The sequence below is a fragment of the Diabrotica undecimpunctata genome, chromosome 1 (genome assembly GCF_040954645.1).
Source record: "Diabrotica undecimpunctata isolate CICGRU chromosome 1, icDiaUnde3, whole genome shotgun sequence".
In the NCBI taxonomy this organism is placed as follows: domain Eukaryota; kingdom Metazoa; phylum Arthropoda; class Insecta; order Coleoptera; family Chrysomelidae; genus Diabrotica; species Diabrotica undecimpunctata.
This window is the reverse complement of record NC_092803.1, coordinates 65,549,848-65,565,365: the sequence shown is the minus strand read 5'-3', so window position 1 is coordinate 65,565,365 and position 15,518 is coordinate 65,549,848. Positions and strand designations below refer to the sequence as shown.

Here is a 15,518-nt window from a genome sequence, read left to right as displayed (position 1 = left end):
GAACTGATAAAAACAAATTCTGTTAGTGTATTGGATCCTGTGATAAATGACAAATTTTTTAAATGACGTATTTTTCGAAGAGAAAGCCTCTTACCTCTTATAATTAAGAGAAAATGGACTGTGAAAATGAACAAGTAAACTTGCAATAGTCTTTACTAAAGAACATAAAAGTCTTTCTAATAAATAGAAAGATAATCTTGTAGGACAGAACACCAAATAATTTTCTAAAAAGAACAGTAGAATCGTTTTTCATATTTAATTTAGCAATCTAACTTTCAGTAATGACTTATAATGACATGCTCTTCAATTTAACAACTATCTGACTTATCTACACCATATACAGGGTTGTCTATACAAAGCTGAAATACAAATAATTTATAGAAGTGATTATAAGTTTATATCCCTTTAGCTAACATTTGCACAACTTAACCAAACTGCAAAAGATAACCTCAAAAACATTGCGTGACGTTTCATCAACGTAATGTAGCAGTCAATGACTATAAACCCGTTTATTTATTTTGTTACTCTAAATTTGTACAGGCCAACTACGATATAATGCTTCATAAAGACCTAACCTCAAATAACCTAAGTTGTTTCATCCATGGTAGTTATTTGATAAAAATGGCCTTAAAACGTTAATCTTTCAGCCTTGTGTGGATATTTATAGGAATGGTACATATACCGTTTTCGTTTGGTATTAAACTCAGTTCTGGATTTAGTATTGTAAGTTGATAATTGTTATCAAATCGCTCAGGGACCGTGCTCTATTTTTGAGTAAAATGTACTATTAATAAATAGTGAAAAAATGAATAAATAATATTAGTAATAAATCTGTACTTTTTGTATAAATGTAATAATACTGTAGTATTCATTTGAAGATCGGAAAACGCTGTACATATTTCTGTATTTTTTAAGGCGAATAGCTTCTTTTTTTCTAAGTAATTTTAGGTGTACATGTTATATACTATATCTGAAAAGTGAAAGATATTTGTGACAGACTTTCGGAGTGATCGATGGACTACTATAAACTTTTAAATTAAATGAGATGTTATACTTCGTACTCTGTAGATCAGTGAAATTGTCAGTAAACAAATCTGATTTATTAAGTTTTATTTTCCTATCCCTAAATCCTTTTTAGAATAAATATTCGTGTTTATACATAATCACAAAGTATTTTTACAAATAATAATTCCGCCAATAACGAACAGTTTAATCACTTGCTGACAAGGTTATCTTCGTGGACAGTATGAAATGTAGGCGGAATGTCCACATTTTTAGTGCCAAAAGTTATTTAGAAATAGTGTAGAATTTAATATCAATATAGTATAGAGCAGCAAATATTTTCTAAACAAATACCTTTTTTGCGTACGAGTGAGCGCAACATGCAATTTAAAAGTTAGTATGGACAAGTTTAATTTCTGCGAGTCGACATGAGTTTACGTTTTAAATCAATTATGAAAATGGGCCTTGCTGCCAAAAATAATAATTGAGGAAACTGTTTTGAAGACAGTTTAAATTATGAAAAGGTGTAGGATGACGAACATCTAATCGAATTATGATTACGAGTTTTTATGAGAAATTAAGCAACTTTTTACAATACCTTATTAGCAGAGTCAGGCAAATATGCAGGTGGAAAAGTACACAGGACGTTAAGTTTTAAATTAGGTATGCACCCTATAAATGGGTCTTAAACAAATTATAGAAAAGAAAATTGTGACAAATAGAGAGTTACATATGACTTTTGTAGATCTTGAGAAGGCATATGACACAGTCCCGCTAAATAAATTATGGGAAGTCCTCGGCACATCAAACATACATCAAACATTGGTTAGTGCTCTCAAAGATCTATATTATGGTTCAAACTCCCAAATGAAATTCGGAAACCTCTTAGCTGAAAAATTTGCAGTTACTAAGGGTCTCAGACAAGGATGTTGTATCTATATATTATATATTTAGGGATTCTACAGTATTCACTGCCTTCCCTCGCTCAACCGTTTCCATCTCTCTCTGTTGTTCCATTCTCCATCTCTCTCTGTTGTTCCATTCCATGTTGTATCTCTCCGACTCTATTTAAGATTTATATCTCTGCAGCTCTGAAACAATGGAAAAGGAAAGTCAAAGGAATGGGTATACAATTGAACGATCAGGATTACATATATACTTTACAGTTTGCAGATGATCAGGTGGTGATCTCAAATGACAAAGATGACATGGAATACATGCTTAGAAAACTAATTGAAGAATACCAGAAATGGGGATTAAATATCAATTTAGAAAAGACAAAATACCTCTCAATTGGAGCTGAAGCAGAACAACTCGATATCGATGACAATCAAAAAATAAATCCATGCAACGAATATAAATACCTGAAAAATATAAGAAAAAGGTCGAAGAGATGAACGGAAATGGATGCCATCAGAAGATCGATGAGAATATCAAGAGCCGACAGAATACGGAATGAAGTGATAAAACAACAAATGGGTATAGAGGGCACTATAGTTGAGGATATTGAGAGAAAACAGCTCATATGGTATGGGCATGTGAGCCGAATGGGGGACGAAAGACTGCCTAAAAAAACGATGATGTGGCAACCCCCAGAGAAGAAGAAACGAGGAAGACCACCACAGAGCTGGAACCTGGGAGTTAGGAAAGCGATTACCGCTCGAAATCTGGACGAAGACCTAACTCAAGACAGAATACAGTGGCGTTTGGGAGTCGGACAACGTCGTAAGACGTTATAAAAAACCGAATTTATATATATATATATATATATATATATATATATATATATATATATATATATATATATATATATACATATATATATATATATATATATATATATATATATATATATATATATATATATATATATATATATATATATATATATATATATATATATATATATATATATATATATATATATATATATATATATATATATATATATATATATATATATATATATATATATATATATATATATATATATATATATATATATATATATATATATATATATATATATATATATATATATATATATATATATATATATATATATATATATATATATATATATATATATATATATATATATATATATATATATATATATATATATATATATATATATATATATATATATATATATATATATATATATATATATATATATATATATATATATATATATATATATATATATATATATATATATATATATATATATATATATATATATATATATATATATATATATATATATGGTAACACTGCTATATATATATATATATATATATATATATATATATATATATATATATATATATATATATATATATATATATATATATATATATGGTAACACTGCGAGCCGTCGATTTTCCGCAAACCTCTGTTGACCCGACGCCAATAATTAGTCATTATACCGTGGTTGTTTAAAGCAATAACAGCGTGGATTTTAAATTTATTTTTGTAATCAACATGTTTGTTTATACGTCTGCAGAAAAGGTTCAATTAATAAAATGGTTTTATGGTGGTAATTCTGGACAACAGTATGTAGATTTATTTTCTGTTTTTGAGGAGAGACCGGTTCCTACATACAGTCAATTCATAATATTGTTAAAAATTTTTAGAGTTGTTATTGCCTCAAAAATTGCTTAAGAGGTGTGACCAGAAAAATTTGAGGAAAGAACCTGGGATTCACAAATTTGTGCAACAATAGAGGTAGATCCAACACGTTCAAGTAGAAGCGTCGCTAGAGAGTTAGATGTTAGCAATGTTACTGTAACGAAAGTATGGAAAAAGAACGGTTACAAAAATTTTAAATATTCGAAAACGCAGCAGCTTTATCCAGACGCTACTTTCAAAGAATGTAGTTTTGTGAAACTCTAATAACAACCAAATTTGATTAAAAACATTTTATTGACTGATGAATCTTCTGTTTCGTTAGTAGGAAGACACAATTCTTCCATTACGAGGTATTGAGCGCGGGAAAACCAGCACAGAAGTGTTGTTTACCGAACTCAACGTCTGGACTGGTATTTTAGGAGACCACATAATAGGTCCATTTTTTATTGAGGGCAACTTGAATAGTAGAGTATACCTCTGGAGGATGTTTGTTCTAATCAATACTTTCCCGAATTAAGTTTTCAGTGGAACAGGCGATCTCCAGATCTTACACCTATGGACTTCTTTTTTTGGGGACATTTAAAAAGCATAATCTACGATCATCCTGAGGTTAGAACTCAAAATTTGGATCAATTAAAAACCAAATAAGAGAAGTCTCCAATTATGTTACAGTAAAAACTCTTTCATCTGTCCGCAGAAGTTTTCATTGCAGATTGGGATACTGTTCAGCCGCAACATATTTTTTGTTTTATCTTTTTAAAAAAATGTGCTTTTATTTTTAATTCAACCACAAAAAATTGTTCACATTATTAAAAACCGATACAAATGCCTTATCAGTGTATTTTTATCGAGTTTATATTACAAGAAATGAACCGGGCATACGTATAGAAACAAAAATCGACGGACGGAGGTGTATATCCCATGCATTATTATGTGTTACTAAATGGTTTTTGTTTTCTCGCTCGTCCACCTCTGTCTAGGTGTCGGACGAGATCAGAGAATTGCAATTAAGTAGATCGAAGAAGCAATGTTTCCGATTTTAGCGCTGTATGTTGTGTGTAATATCTAATCCAAAACTTAACTTACTGCATACATGTTACTTGTGCCAAATATGCATTTATTTAAACATAATATGCATGCCATAAACTGTTAAAGGATATTAATTTTATAAAATATTAGTTGTTACTCTTGTTATAAAATAAAACAAAACTTTTAAGCAATTACTGTAATCAGATGAATATATACACATGAATATTTATTTAAAAAAACAATATGTGATGATATGTTTTATATGTTTGTATTACAAAAGCTCCGTTCTACATCCACTGAAGTTATCGTAGCGTATTTAAAAATATTGAAAACTTTAGCATATATTTAGTGTTTTATCAAATACCCCACTTAAAACATTTGGAGCCTTAGATAGTCATATGAACCTATTTTTATCAATGACTCAACAATTTTGCAAAATAGTTCAAATTTTTTTATTAGTTTAACTGCTTCAATTAAAGATAAACTTGTATCCTGTAGCTGTAACTGTAGCTTGTTGTTCTATTTGATTTTTAAACAATTCTTTGGAATGTGTAAGTGGTTCGAAAGAATCGTCAACTAATTAATGCTGTCCTCAAGTGTGCAAAATTTTCTGCATAAAACATTGCAGCCTCTAGCCAAGTTCACCATCTAGTAACAATATTTAAACCATGTGCTAAGCAAGTTATATGTACCAGACGTGGATAAAATTTTTTTCAAATTGTTTCCTACTTTAACCATGTGAGATGCAGCGTTTGAAAAAAACAAACATTGTTAGTTACGAACAGCTTAAAGAAGAAAAAAGTTTGCTAAACTGTCTTGCAAAAACCTTAAAACTGTTAATGAGTTGGTTTTTCCAACTGCTTGGAAGCAATTAAATGCGATTTACAAGCTTGCTCAGTTTTAAAAGCTCCGATTAATAAATATGCGATATTTATTGTATATGTTATGATATGTTTCATCCACGCATACATAAAATAATTGTCTTCTATATCTAATTTTCTTTTACTCAGTACCGCAGAATATACAGAATCGACCTCGCTTCGCACAAATCATGGGTAAATATCTCTTGCTCACTTGATTTCAGATTGTTTAATTGTAAATATCTAGATATCGAACATTGCTTTTTGTCTCCAGATTCTAATTTATTTTTTTTGGCTGTGTGTAAAGCAGTTTTGCAATGCTGAACTTTCCCATATTTATAACCAATTCTGGATATGCCTTGATCCACGCAGACATATTCGCTTCTTTCGACATTTTAACGACACTGAATAAAAGTTAACACTTTGTACGCTCCAAAAGTAACTAAGTTCATGACATAAACTACATTGAAATTTTCCTTAGCTAAGTTAACAAAACCATTAAAACCAGTGTCACATAATCCAAAACCGAATTAGTGGCGGATCCAGAAATTTTTGTTGGGGTGGGGTGGGGGGGTCATGGGTCTTGATGGTGATTTTGATACAGGATTTAGATTTTTGCACCTTTCAGTGGCTGATATCCAGAAATTTTTGTCGTGGGGGGTGGTCATGGGTCTTGAGGGTGATTTTTTGACATAGAATTTAGATTTTTGTTATTCAAAGAGAAGTTATTAAAACCCAAATACCCTACGGGTGCAAAGAAGGGTACAACATTAAGGGGTCTTAAATTTAAACCAAAAAAAATTATGTAAACCCACATACTCTATGACAGTAAAATCAAGTGTACAAGACTATTAAACCAAAGGAAAGTTATTAAAATATAAATACTGAAAAATTAAGAACTGTTAATTTAAACTAGGTATTTTAAAGACAATTAATTTAAACCCACTATGGCTACAAAATCAAGAACAAACCAAGGATAAATAAGTATAAACCAAAGTTAAGTAATTTAAATACAATAACTCAATGTAAGTGTAAATATTAATGAATGTATTAAACATTCCCAATAAACTCTATCTTATCGTTGGATATCCGATATAAATTTGTAAAAACATTCGTTTATTCCTTATTGCTATACGTAGTGGAAACATGGACTCTCGGAATTACAAGTATGAGGCGTATAGCAGCCTTTGAAATGTGTGTTTTTGGAAGGATGCTGAAGATTTCGTGGACAGAGCACGTGACCAACAACGAGGTGCTGAGAAGAATGAGGACTGAGAGAGAACTCCTAAATATTGCAAACAACAGAAAAACGAGTTATCTAGGACATATTTACAGAGGAGAAAAATATAACTTTTTACGATTCATAATGGAAGGGAAAGTAGAAGGAAAAAGAGGCCCATGAAGAAGAAAATGCTCCTGGCTGAAGAATGTAAGAGAGTGAACAGGGATGGACACACATTCGATACTAAGAACAGCTCAAGATAGAGAGCAATTTGCTGTAGTTATAGTCACCCTTCCGCAATGAAGAAGGAACCTTAAGAAGAAGTGTAAACAGAATTTTATTTAAATTAATTTATTCAACAAAAAACATAATATAATTTAAGAATAGTTATTTCTATAATTAAGCTTATTATGCTACAAGTGAGTGAAATATTTTTTTACTCGGTATTGAAATTTTTCTCACAATTTGTCAGCAACAGCCGGCAACGAGTGGTAAATAAAAGTTCAGTGATTAAAAATACTATAAGAATAAGATAAGTAGGTAAATATTATATAATTTTATAAAATGTATTCTTTTCGCCTATCCAATTTAGCAAATCACTCTATGATTGCATCAATATCTAGAGAAATTTCAGGATGCACATTCATGAATGCTAAACCAGTTAACCTTTCCTCCGAAGTTCTATTTCTAAGTCAAGTCTTTAAACGCTTAAGTGTAGACAAACTACGCTCTGCTGTTGCTGCACTGACTGACAGTGTAATTAACATTTGCAGAAATATTCTGACATTTGGATACACATGAATATCGCAGTTTTCTAATACTTCTAAAATAGAATCAGGAAGTTTTCCATTATTTTGCACGACTCTTTTCCACTTTTGTTTTCACAGTGAAAACTCTCGTTTTACTGTGGAATATGCAGTAGATGGTCCAATACTATCCTGGAAGGTGTCAACAATTTTTTTTAATGCAACTTTATCTTCCGGTGTGTTATCAGTAGACTTCGGCAAATATGCAAATAAAAATGTAGAAAATATGCGCATAAATATGCACGTGTTTACCCGAAAATATGCAAATATTTTAAAAAATATGCATACAAATAAATAAAAAAATCGTAAAATAGTAACAATTTTATTTAAAAAAAAAGTGTACATAACTAAATATTTCCTACTATTCATTAAGATTTACATTTATTTTAAGTAACTACATCATTTTTAAGTATGAATAAACTTATTTAGAATTATGGTAACAATAAATGACCAAGTGGTGTTCAAAATTTTCTAACAAAAACTTGTGGCTTCTGTCTGAGTACATATATTTATATATGAAAAAACTTCGTTCAACATCAACTGATGTAACGGGAGCATTTTTCAAACTAACCAAAACATTTGGTTCTAAATTAATTGTTTCCGAAATATTTCCAACTAGAACACTGACTACTTCAGAAAGAATATGGTAACCTTTAGTTTTTTCCATAGTAGCTTCAAATTTTTTTAAAATATCTTTTCCAATATTACCTCTAACGTTCCGACAACATGACGCAAATTCTTTTATTAATGCTCTACTTTCGAACAATGACAGTTTTGGTGATTCTAACTGAGTAATTGTTTTTTGAACAAAACTAAAATTTGATTTTATAAATGAAAGTTCTTGTTGAAGCAAGTTACTCTGAAAAGTTTGTTTAGAATCCAAAAGCGATTGGGAACTTTCATCTGTTAACGTATCAATTATGTTCTTTATTTTAACAAAATGATCTGCATAAAAATTAGCTGCTTCTAACCATGTTCCCCATCGCGTTAAAATAGGTTGTGGTGGAAGAGGAATGTTAGGTAGCATTTCTTTATAAAGTTGAATTCTTATAGGAGATTTAAGAAATACTTTTTTGACACTGGATATCATGGTATTTACAAGAGGAAACTTTTTTCGTATTTCCTCTGCAACTCTGTTTAATCCATGCGCTACACAAGTAACATGTATTAAATCTGGGAAAAATATTTTTAAATTTTGTCCTGCTTTCACCATATAAGGAGCAGCATCCGATAAAATAAGCAATAATTTATTAGAAGGAATAGTTGTCGGAAGAAAAAAAGTTGCTAATGTTTCTTGTATAAAACGCGAAATTGTTAAAGCATTTGTTTTCTCAAGTTGCTGGCATGAAATAAGATGAGATTTTGGTAAGGTATCTTCTTTAAGAACACCAATCAATAAATGAGCAATATACTTTCCTGAGGAATCAGTGGTTTCGTCTACAGATATGTAAAAATAATTATCTGCAATTTCTTCCTTAATATTAATTAACACCGACGAGTATAACCCGTTCACATTATTTCTTCTTAGAGACCGATCACTTGGAACATTAAGTTTGCAATATTTTATTAGAAACGAACTAAAATTTACATTTGCTAATTTTGAAAGCGGTATGTTTGCAGACACTAATGCGCGACACAAGTCTTCATTAAAAGTTTCTTGCTCATCTAATTTTTTTGAAGTAGATTGGAAACATTTAGCCATTGAAGTTTGATGTTTTCCTCCTATTTTTCCTTTTTTTGCAATGTGTGAAGCAGTTCTCACATGTTGGTCTATCTGAAATTTCTTCTCACATGCTATCTATAAATAAAAATAAAAACCTTTATTTTAACCCAACCTTTAAAATATAAAAATATACAAGGTGTTTTTGGTTAACCAAATAACTGGTTTGGAAAAAAAAACACTCGCTAAGTGTTTTAAATGCAGTATTAATCCACGAATTAGTTTTTGTTACTAACCATTAGTACATCATATAACTTATTTTAAAATTCAACAAAAGTTTTTTTTTTGTTAATTCAATTACAATAAAAATAATTGTGTTTTAGAATAGCTGACTTCATAAAAAAAAGTAAAGGTGAAAAATTTTTCTAAATACACACCATTGTATTGTACCATGGACAATTTTTTCTCACTAAAGGAAGCTATTTTTCATTTAAAAACAACCTACGAGTACTAAATTTCAAGTAAATACGTTTATTGGTTTTAAAGTTATTGTTGTTATTAACTAAAAGAATTTAATTTTTTTTAATTTTAACACCCTGTATCTCGAAAAGTAAATAAGTTTGACCCCTCATTAACAATATCGTTTTGTTCAATTTTTCGAGAAGTATCTACAGTCAAACGTTGTAAGTGTCATTTGGAAACACCCTGTATGTATGAAATATTAGATATTTAATAGAAAATATTAGATACTTACAATTTTCCACAGACTGAACAGTAGATTTTTCCCATATCCATAGACAGCTCTTTATAAGGTTTAATCCAAGTTGAAGCACTGGTTGTTTTAAAGTATATTCGTTTACCAAATTCCCATCAGTAAACATGAGCACGTGTTGATATTCGCCGTCTCATTCGTCAAGAGGCAATAAAATATAATTTATTACCGTAAGCGAGACAGATTCTCATGTTACAGATCCCAACTTGTGATTATTTTAAATTCTAATTGTATCGTGTTGATTTTTAAGTTATTATATTGTGTTATATTTATGTTATAGTTATTGTTAAGTTATTTACTGGTCGTGTTATTTTTTAGAGTTTAGTTTAATTGTGATATAATGATTAAATTTCAAGAAATTCTTACACTAACAGTTTCAAAAGTAAATATTTTTAAAAATCATATGATACATAGGTCGTACATCAGTACGACCCTGTTTGGCTTACACGTGGTTCTGTTGACGACTGGGAATTTGTAGAATGAATAGGGTTTAGGCATTATAAAATCACAATCTTCCTTTTTGTTACGCACAACGAGTGTTTACGCTTTGAATATCAAAACAAAAATGATTTACAAATCTGAGCATCAAATTAGAAATGTTTAGGTACCTAATTCAATAAACTGGGAGATTTTGGAAAATCCCTAAATTAGGAACAAAACTATTAGCCGTTTACCTGCTGTTAAGATACAATAAATTGTAGATAGATTTGGGGATTAGATCATAAAATGCAAATGAGCGAACCCTTAGCAATTATCCAATAACTGAATGCCTCAGTGACCGAGACTTTCTAAGAATGTTGAGGGCTACTTAAATTGATCTTCTTTGAAATTGTAAATGTTTTGTACCTGTAGAGATTACGTACTTAGATCATTTCTTGATTAAAATGACTACAAAATTTTATACAAGAATTGAAATAAATTGGTATGTTTAAAAATTTTCAAATACAGTATAAAAATCTGAACTTTTATGCACTTTATGCAAACTTTTATACAAATATGCCAAAATATGAAATATTTGCATAAAATATGCACAATATGCAAAATATGCAATATGCATATTTGCCGAAGTCTAGTTATCAGTTTTGGCATCTCTATCGTGATATTGAAGACTACAGAAAAAGTCCAGATTATATATTCATTTTATACACATATACTCACAAAAAGCTATGATTTATTTAATATAGATATGAATTATTATCGATTGTTTTTATACATATTCAATTCAATTTTAAAATGACTATAATACGTAGAACATAGAAAGGATATACATAATTACCTTAACTGTATCTTCCAGAGGGTCGTGTGTATTCAAATTAACATTTGAAGAATAAGTACTAGGTCTCATATCATCAGTATTAGTATTGTCCATTGTTTACCTGATCTTGGCGTAAAATAATCCTCAATTCTACGTCTTTTCATTTTTAAATACTGAATTAAGGTAGTGACGCCAAATAAGACCAGTGTCTTAATAAGGCCAATTGTAAATATTTCCTTAAATATAGATATTATATACTAGATGTCACTGTAAATCGCTTTCCCAGTCAAAATCATCTACGCCATTCAGTCGGTAGTACCACACAGCAGCGCGAAGTATACTATACAGCGTTCCACGTTAAGAAAATAACATTGCGGAGATAGGGCCATGTATTTCTTATGGACGATAGAAGCGCAGCGATGCCACGATGAACGCAAGCACGATTCAGGGTTGTATAATTTGTATTTTCGTTTTCACAGACATGAATTAAATTAACGTTTTTTAACGTAATTGACCAAAAGTGCCCATTCGAAACAAGAGATGAAAAGTAGGGAAAATGATTTTAATTAAATAAATAGTATTTACAAAAGATAATTTTATTTTATCTTATTTTAATTATAGTAACGACAATTTATTTGTTTTTCAGTAAGAATATCATATACCATGAATCATAGAAATCAGTAGAAAATATTGCTTAGTTAAATCATGCACTTTGCCGGCTATTAAAGATTTAAAAGCAAATAAACGGACCGCTTGGAATGCATATATCTAATTACTAATTGCAACTTAAAATAATACGGTGTGCGTATGTCAGCGATTTTATGTCGTTCTCTGAGACTACATAATGATAATAAGGCTTTGTGGTTCTTCAGTTGTTATTCTGACTTTACAGTTAAATGTTAATTGAAAATGGAAATTCGAAAAATATATCGACAATCTAGTAAACCGCATTCCTGAGAGTTTTGGCAACACTGATCTCCACAAGCCTAATGTTATTTTCTTAACGTGAAACGCTCAGACACGTGTTTACTACGGTGCCGAAGTTCGGTTATAAGTTTTAGGTAAGTTATAAAATCATTTTATAAAGTTACTTAAATAATATATACCAAATATTATTTCTTTGTAAAGCAATAGAAAATTAATACTCTTTTAGAAACTGGTACTGTTTTTTTCGCTATATTACTTTTTATTATTGTTCTTTTATGTTAAATAGAAAAGTAGACAGTGCCCTAATAAGGCCAATTGATTGGCCTTATTAAGAGTCGACTGTCCTTATTAAGAGCTGGTTGACATTATAAACAATTTGTTTACATAATCGTTTAAACTATTTTTTCTTTGCAGATATGTACACCAGCAAAAGGGCACAGTGGACCGATGAGGCCATTGAAGCTGCAATGAATGCCGTACGAAATGGCATGGCTGTTCATAAGGCAGCACTTACATTTAATATTCCTGGGTGTACGTTACGTAACCATCTAGCTAGTGGTAATTCACAAAAACGACTTGGGCGGCCTCCAGTACTTACAAAACCTCAGGAAGATGAATTGGTTAGGCGTATAGGAAGATTGTGTGACGTGGGTATGCCATTAACCCCCAAAATATTACGAAAAAACGTGTATGCTTTTGTCAAAGAGACAGGAATAAGGCATCCATTCTCGGTTAAAAAGGAGATAGCTGGAAAAAAATGGATGAAATTGTTTTTTTTTAGGCATCCTGACATTGCAAAGCGTCGGGCTCAAAAACTCAATTTGGCCAGAGCCCAAAAATTAATTCGTACAGTTATAAGTGACTATTTCGAGAAACTTCGACAGATTTTATATGAGATAGGCTTCGCAGGGAAACCTGCTCAAATTTACAACATGGACGACAAAGGATGCCAGCTTACACTGCATCACCAACAAACTGTATTGGATAGTAAAGGTGCTAAAAGGGTGCATATCGTTGCACCAGAGCACGGCGAAAATATAACAATCGTGGCAACGGCATAGGCAACAGCATTCCGCCACTTATCATTATGAAAGGGCAACGAGTTAAACCAGAATGGTATTGTAATCTTCCAGCAGAAACAAAAATTATAATGACCAAGGAAGGAAGCATGACAGCAGATGCATTTATACAGTGGCTAGATCACTTCTGTTGATTCAAAAATCCTGGACCAGCCCTTTTAATTTTTGATGGAGCTTCATCTCATTTAGACATTAGAATTGTAGAAGCTGCAATAAAAAAAGATGTAACTCTGTTTTGTCTACCGTCCAACACCACCCATGAGCTTCAACCACTCGATAAAGCAGTCTTCAGGAGTTTTGAATCTTACTGGGATCAGGAGGTGTTAAATTTTTGGGTGAACCATAATAACGAACGTACCATTAACCGAGCAAGATTTATGCAAATATTTACGCCGGTTTGGAAAAATGCAATGTCGCAAAAAAATATGTGTTCTGGATTTGGAGCAACTGGAATATGGCCATTCAATCCAAATGCTATTCCGGATGCTGCCTTTGCACCTAGTGGTCTGACATAACGAGAGATTGAAACAATCGCCGAAGATTTTTAAGAAAATCATACAACCCAACCAGAAATTGAAACAACTGGCAAAAAGAATACAAATTTCGACGAACAGCTATCCTGCAGCGGTGTAAACAAAAATAATAAAAGCAAAGCAGCGAGAAAAGGAAAATTACCAAAAAAAAAAAGAACTCACCAAAGCTTTTCAAACTTAATCTCAGATGAAGACAGTGACTCATCTGGGTCTTACACAAGTGGTACAGCTTCCAACGAGGGTTATAGTGATGCAGTTTACACGTCAAATAAATATGATGTGAGACAGAGTCATGTGAAGAACTAAATGCAAGTTTTAGTTCCAGTGGTTTGCTGATTACACCGGCGTTAAAAGTATCAACAAAAAAATGTCGGCAGGCCATTATTGCGAAAGTACAAGAAGTTACCAGAGATTTATTTAGTGCACAATCTCATAGCTCAGCAAAACCAAAACCGAATTTAATTTATGAAGATAGAGTGGCTGATATGCGCAAGTGTGTTTGTTGTAATAAGTATATCCACGAGGAATGTATAGGATTAACAAAAGACGACAAGGATATATTTGTATGTCCTCGATGTGTGTAAATGTGCGATATAATGTACTTAATGTATTGAAAAATTTTTGTTTTTAATATGAATAAACGTTTCTTTCACTAAACTTTGTATTTATTCTTTAATTCTTAGGTTTAAAATTTATTAGCCACGTAAATTTCCTTCAAAAATGAAACTGGCCTTATTAAGGTACCAGTTCCAAATTAGGCCAAATATTCAAGATTTATTGAATGTTAAAATTTTATATTTCTTATTAAGTATTTTATCGTAAAATTCGATAGCGAAAATGTTAGGCAATACGTATACAAGACTTTTCCCCCCATATTTTTGCTGAATAAAATATTACAGACATTTAAATCTTAACGTGGCCTTAATTGGCGTCCTTACCTTAAGTAATTTTACAGATTTCTCAATATGTATTGTTAAATTGCTATTACTAGATTACTATTTTATTTGTATTCACCAACGTATCATACAGAGCTAGTGCAACAACAATATTAAGTTTGATATTTATTATAGATAAATTATAAAATGTACCACACAGTCTTAAATTTCGTGTGAAAATACCACACAATCTCAGATTTCGTGCGAAAAGTCAGGTCATGTTACGTTTGTGGCCGGTAATTCTATCTCATCGATAATAGAACGATTCTCTTTTACTCAAATGACGAATTGACAAAATTTGAAAATCGCGTAACTCTGAATTTGCGGAAGTGGCGGTAGCGTTAATCGAGGTATTACTGTAGTCAGAATTGTTGATTTTTTTAAAGAGCAATGTAAAAAGGCTTCCGCATAATTCTACACTTACCCTTAGAATAAATGAGTTTGAATCATTTCAACTCTTCATTTTCTGCTTATAGGGTTGATGGGTTTTAAATTATTTTTTTTTAGGATTATTTTATTGATATTTATTTTTGTTAGGGGGTGGGGTCATGACCCCGTGATCCCCCTTGGATCCGCAACTGAACAGAATAAAAGGCCCCTATAGGCTAATTCTTGGGAGTTTTTACTTTCTATTTTAAGGTACATATTTAGGAATTGTCAATGGACCATGAATCAACAAATAAATTCGTTTTGAAAACCTATTATATGTACTTTTTTTTAATGTACCAGTATATGCAAAATCTGCCGTAGGAGAAGCTAGCGAGAAAATAGTTAAGTGGGACTCCAAGAAAAGTACAAACAAAG

At 31.0% G+C, this 15,518-nt stretch overlaps 1 protein-coding gene across 1 annotated transcript; it reads left to right on the top strand.

Annotated features, from left to right (window-relative positions):
• Nucleotides 1–12,583: 12,583 nt before the first annotated feature.
• Nucleotides 12,584–13,228, top strand: LOC140450988 (uncharacterized). Its single transcript, XM_072544712.1, has one exon. It carries the CDS (start codon nt 12,584–12,586, stop codon nt 13,226–13,228), a length of 645 nt encoding a protein of 214 aa, XP_072400813.1.
• Nucleotides 13,229–15,518: the final 2,290 nt, after the last annotated feature.

What these genes read in the sequence shown, in the direction of transcription:
- LOC140450988 (XM_072544712.1), top strand. Translation starts at nt 12,584, where the DNA reads ATGTACACCAGCAAAAGGGCACAGTGGACCGATGAGGCCATTGAAGCT.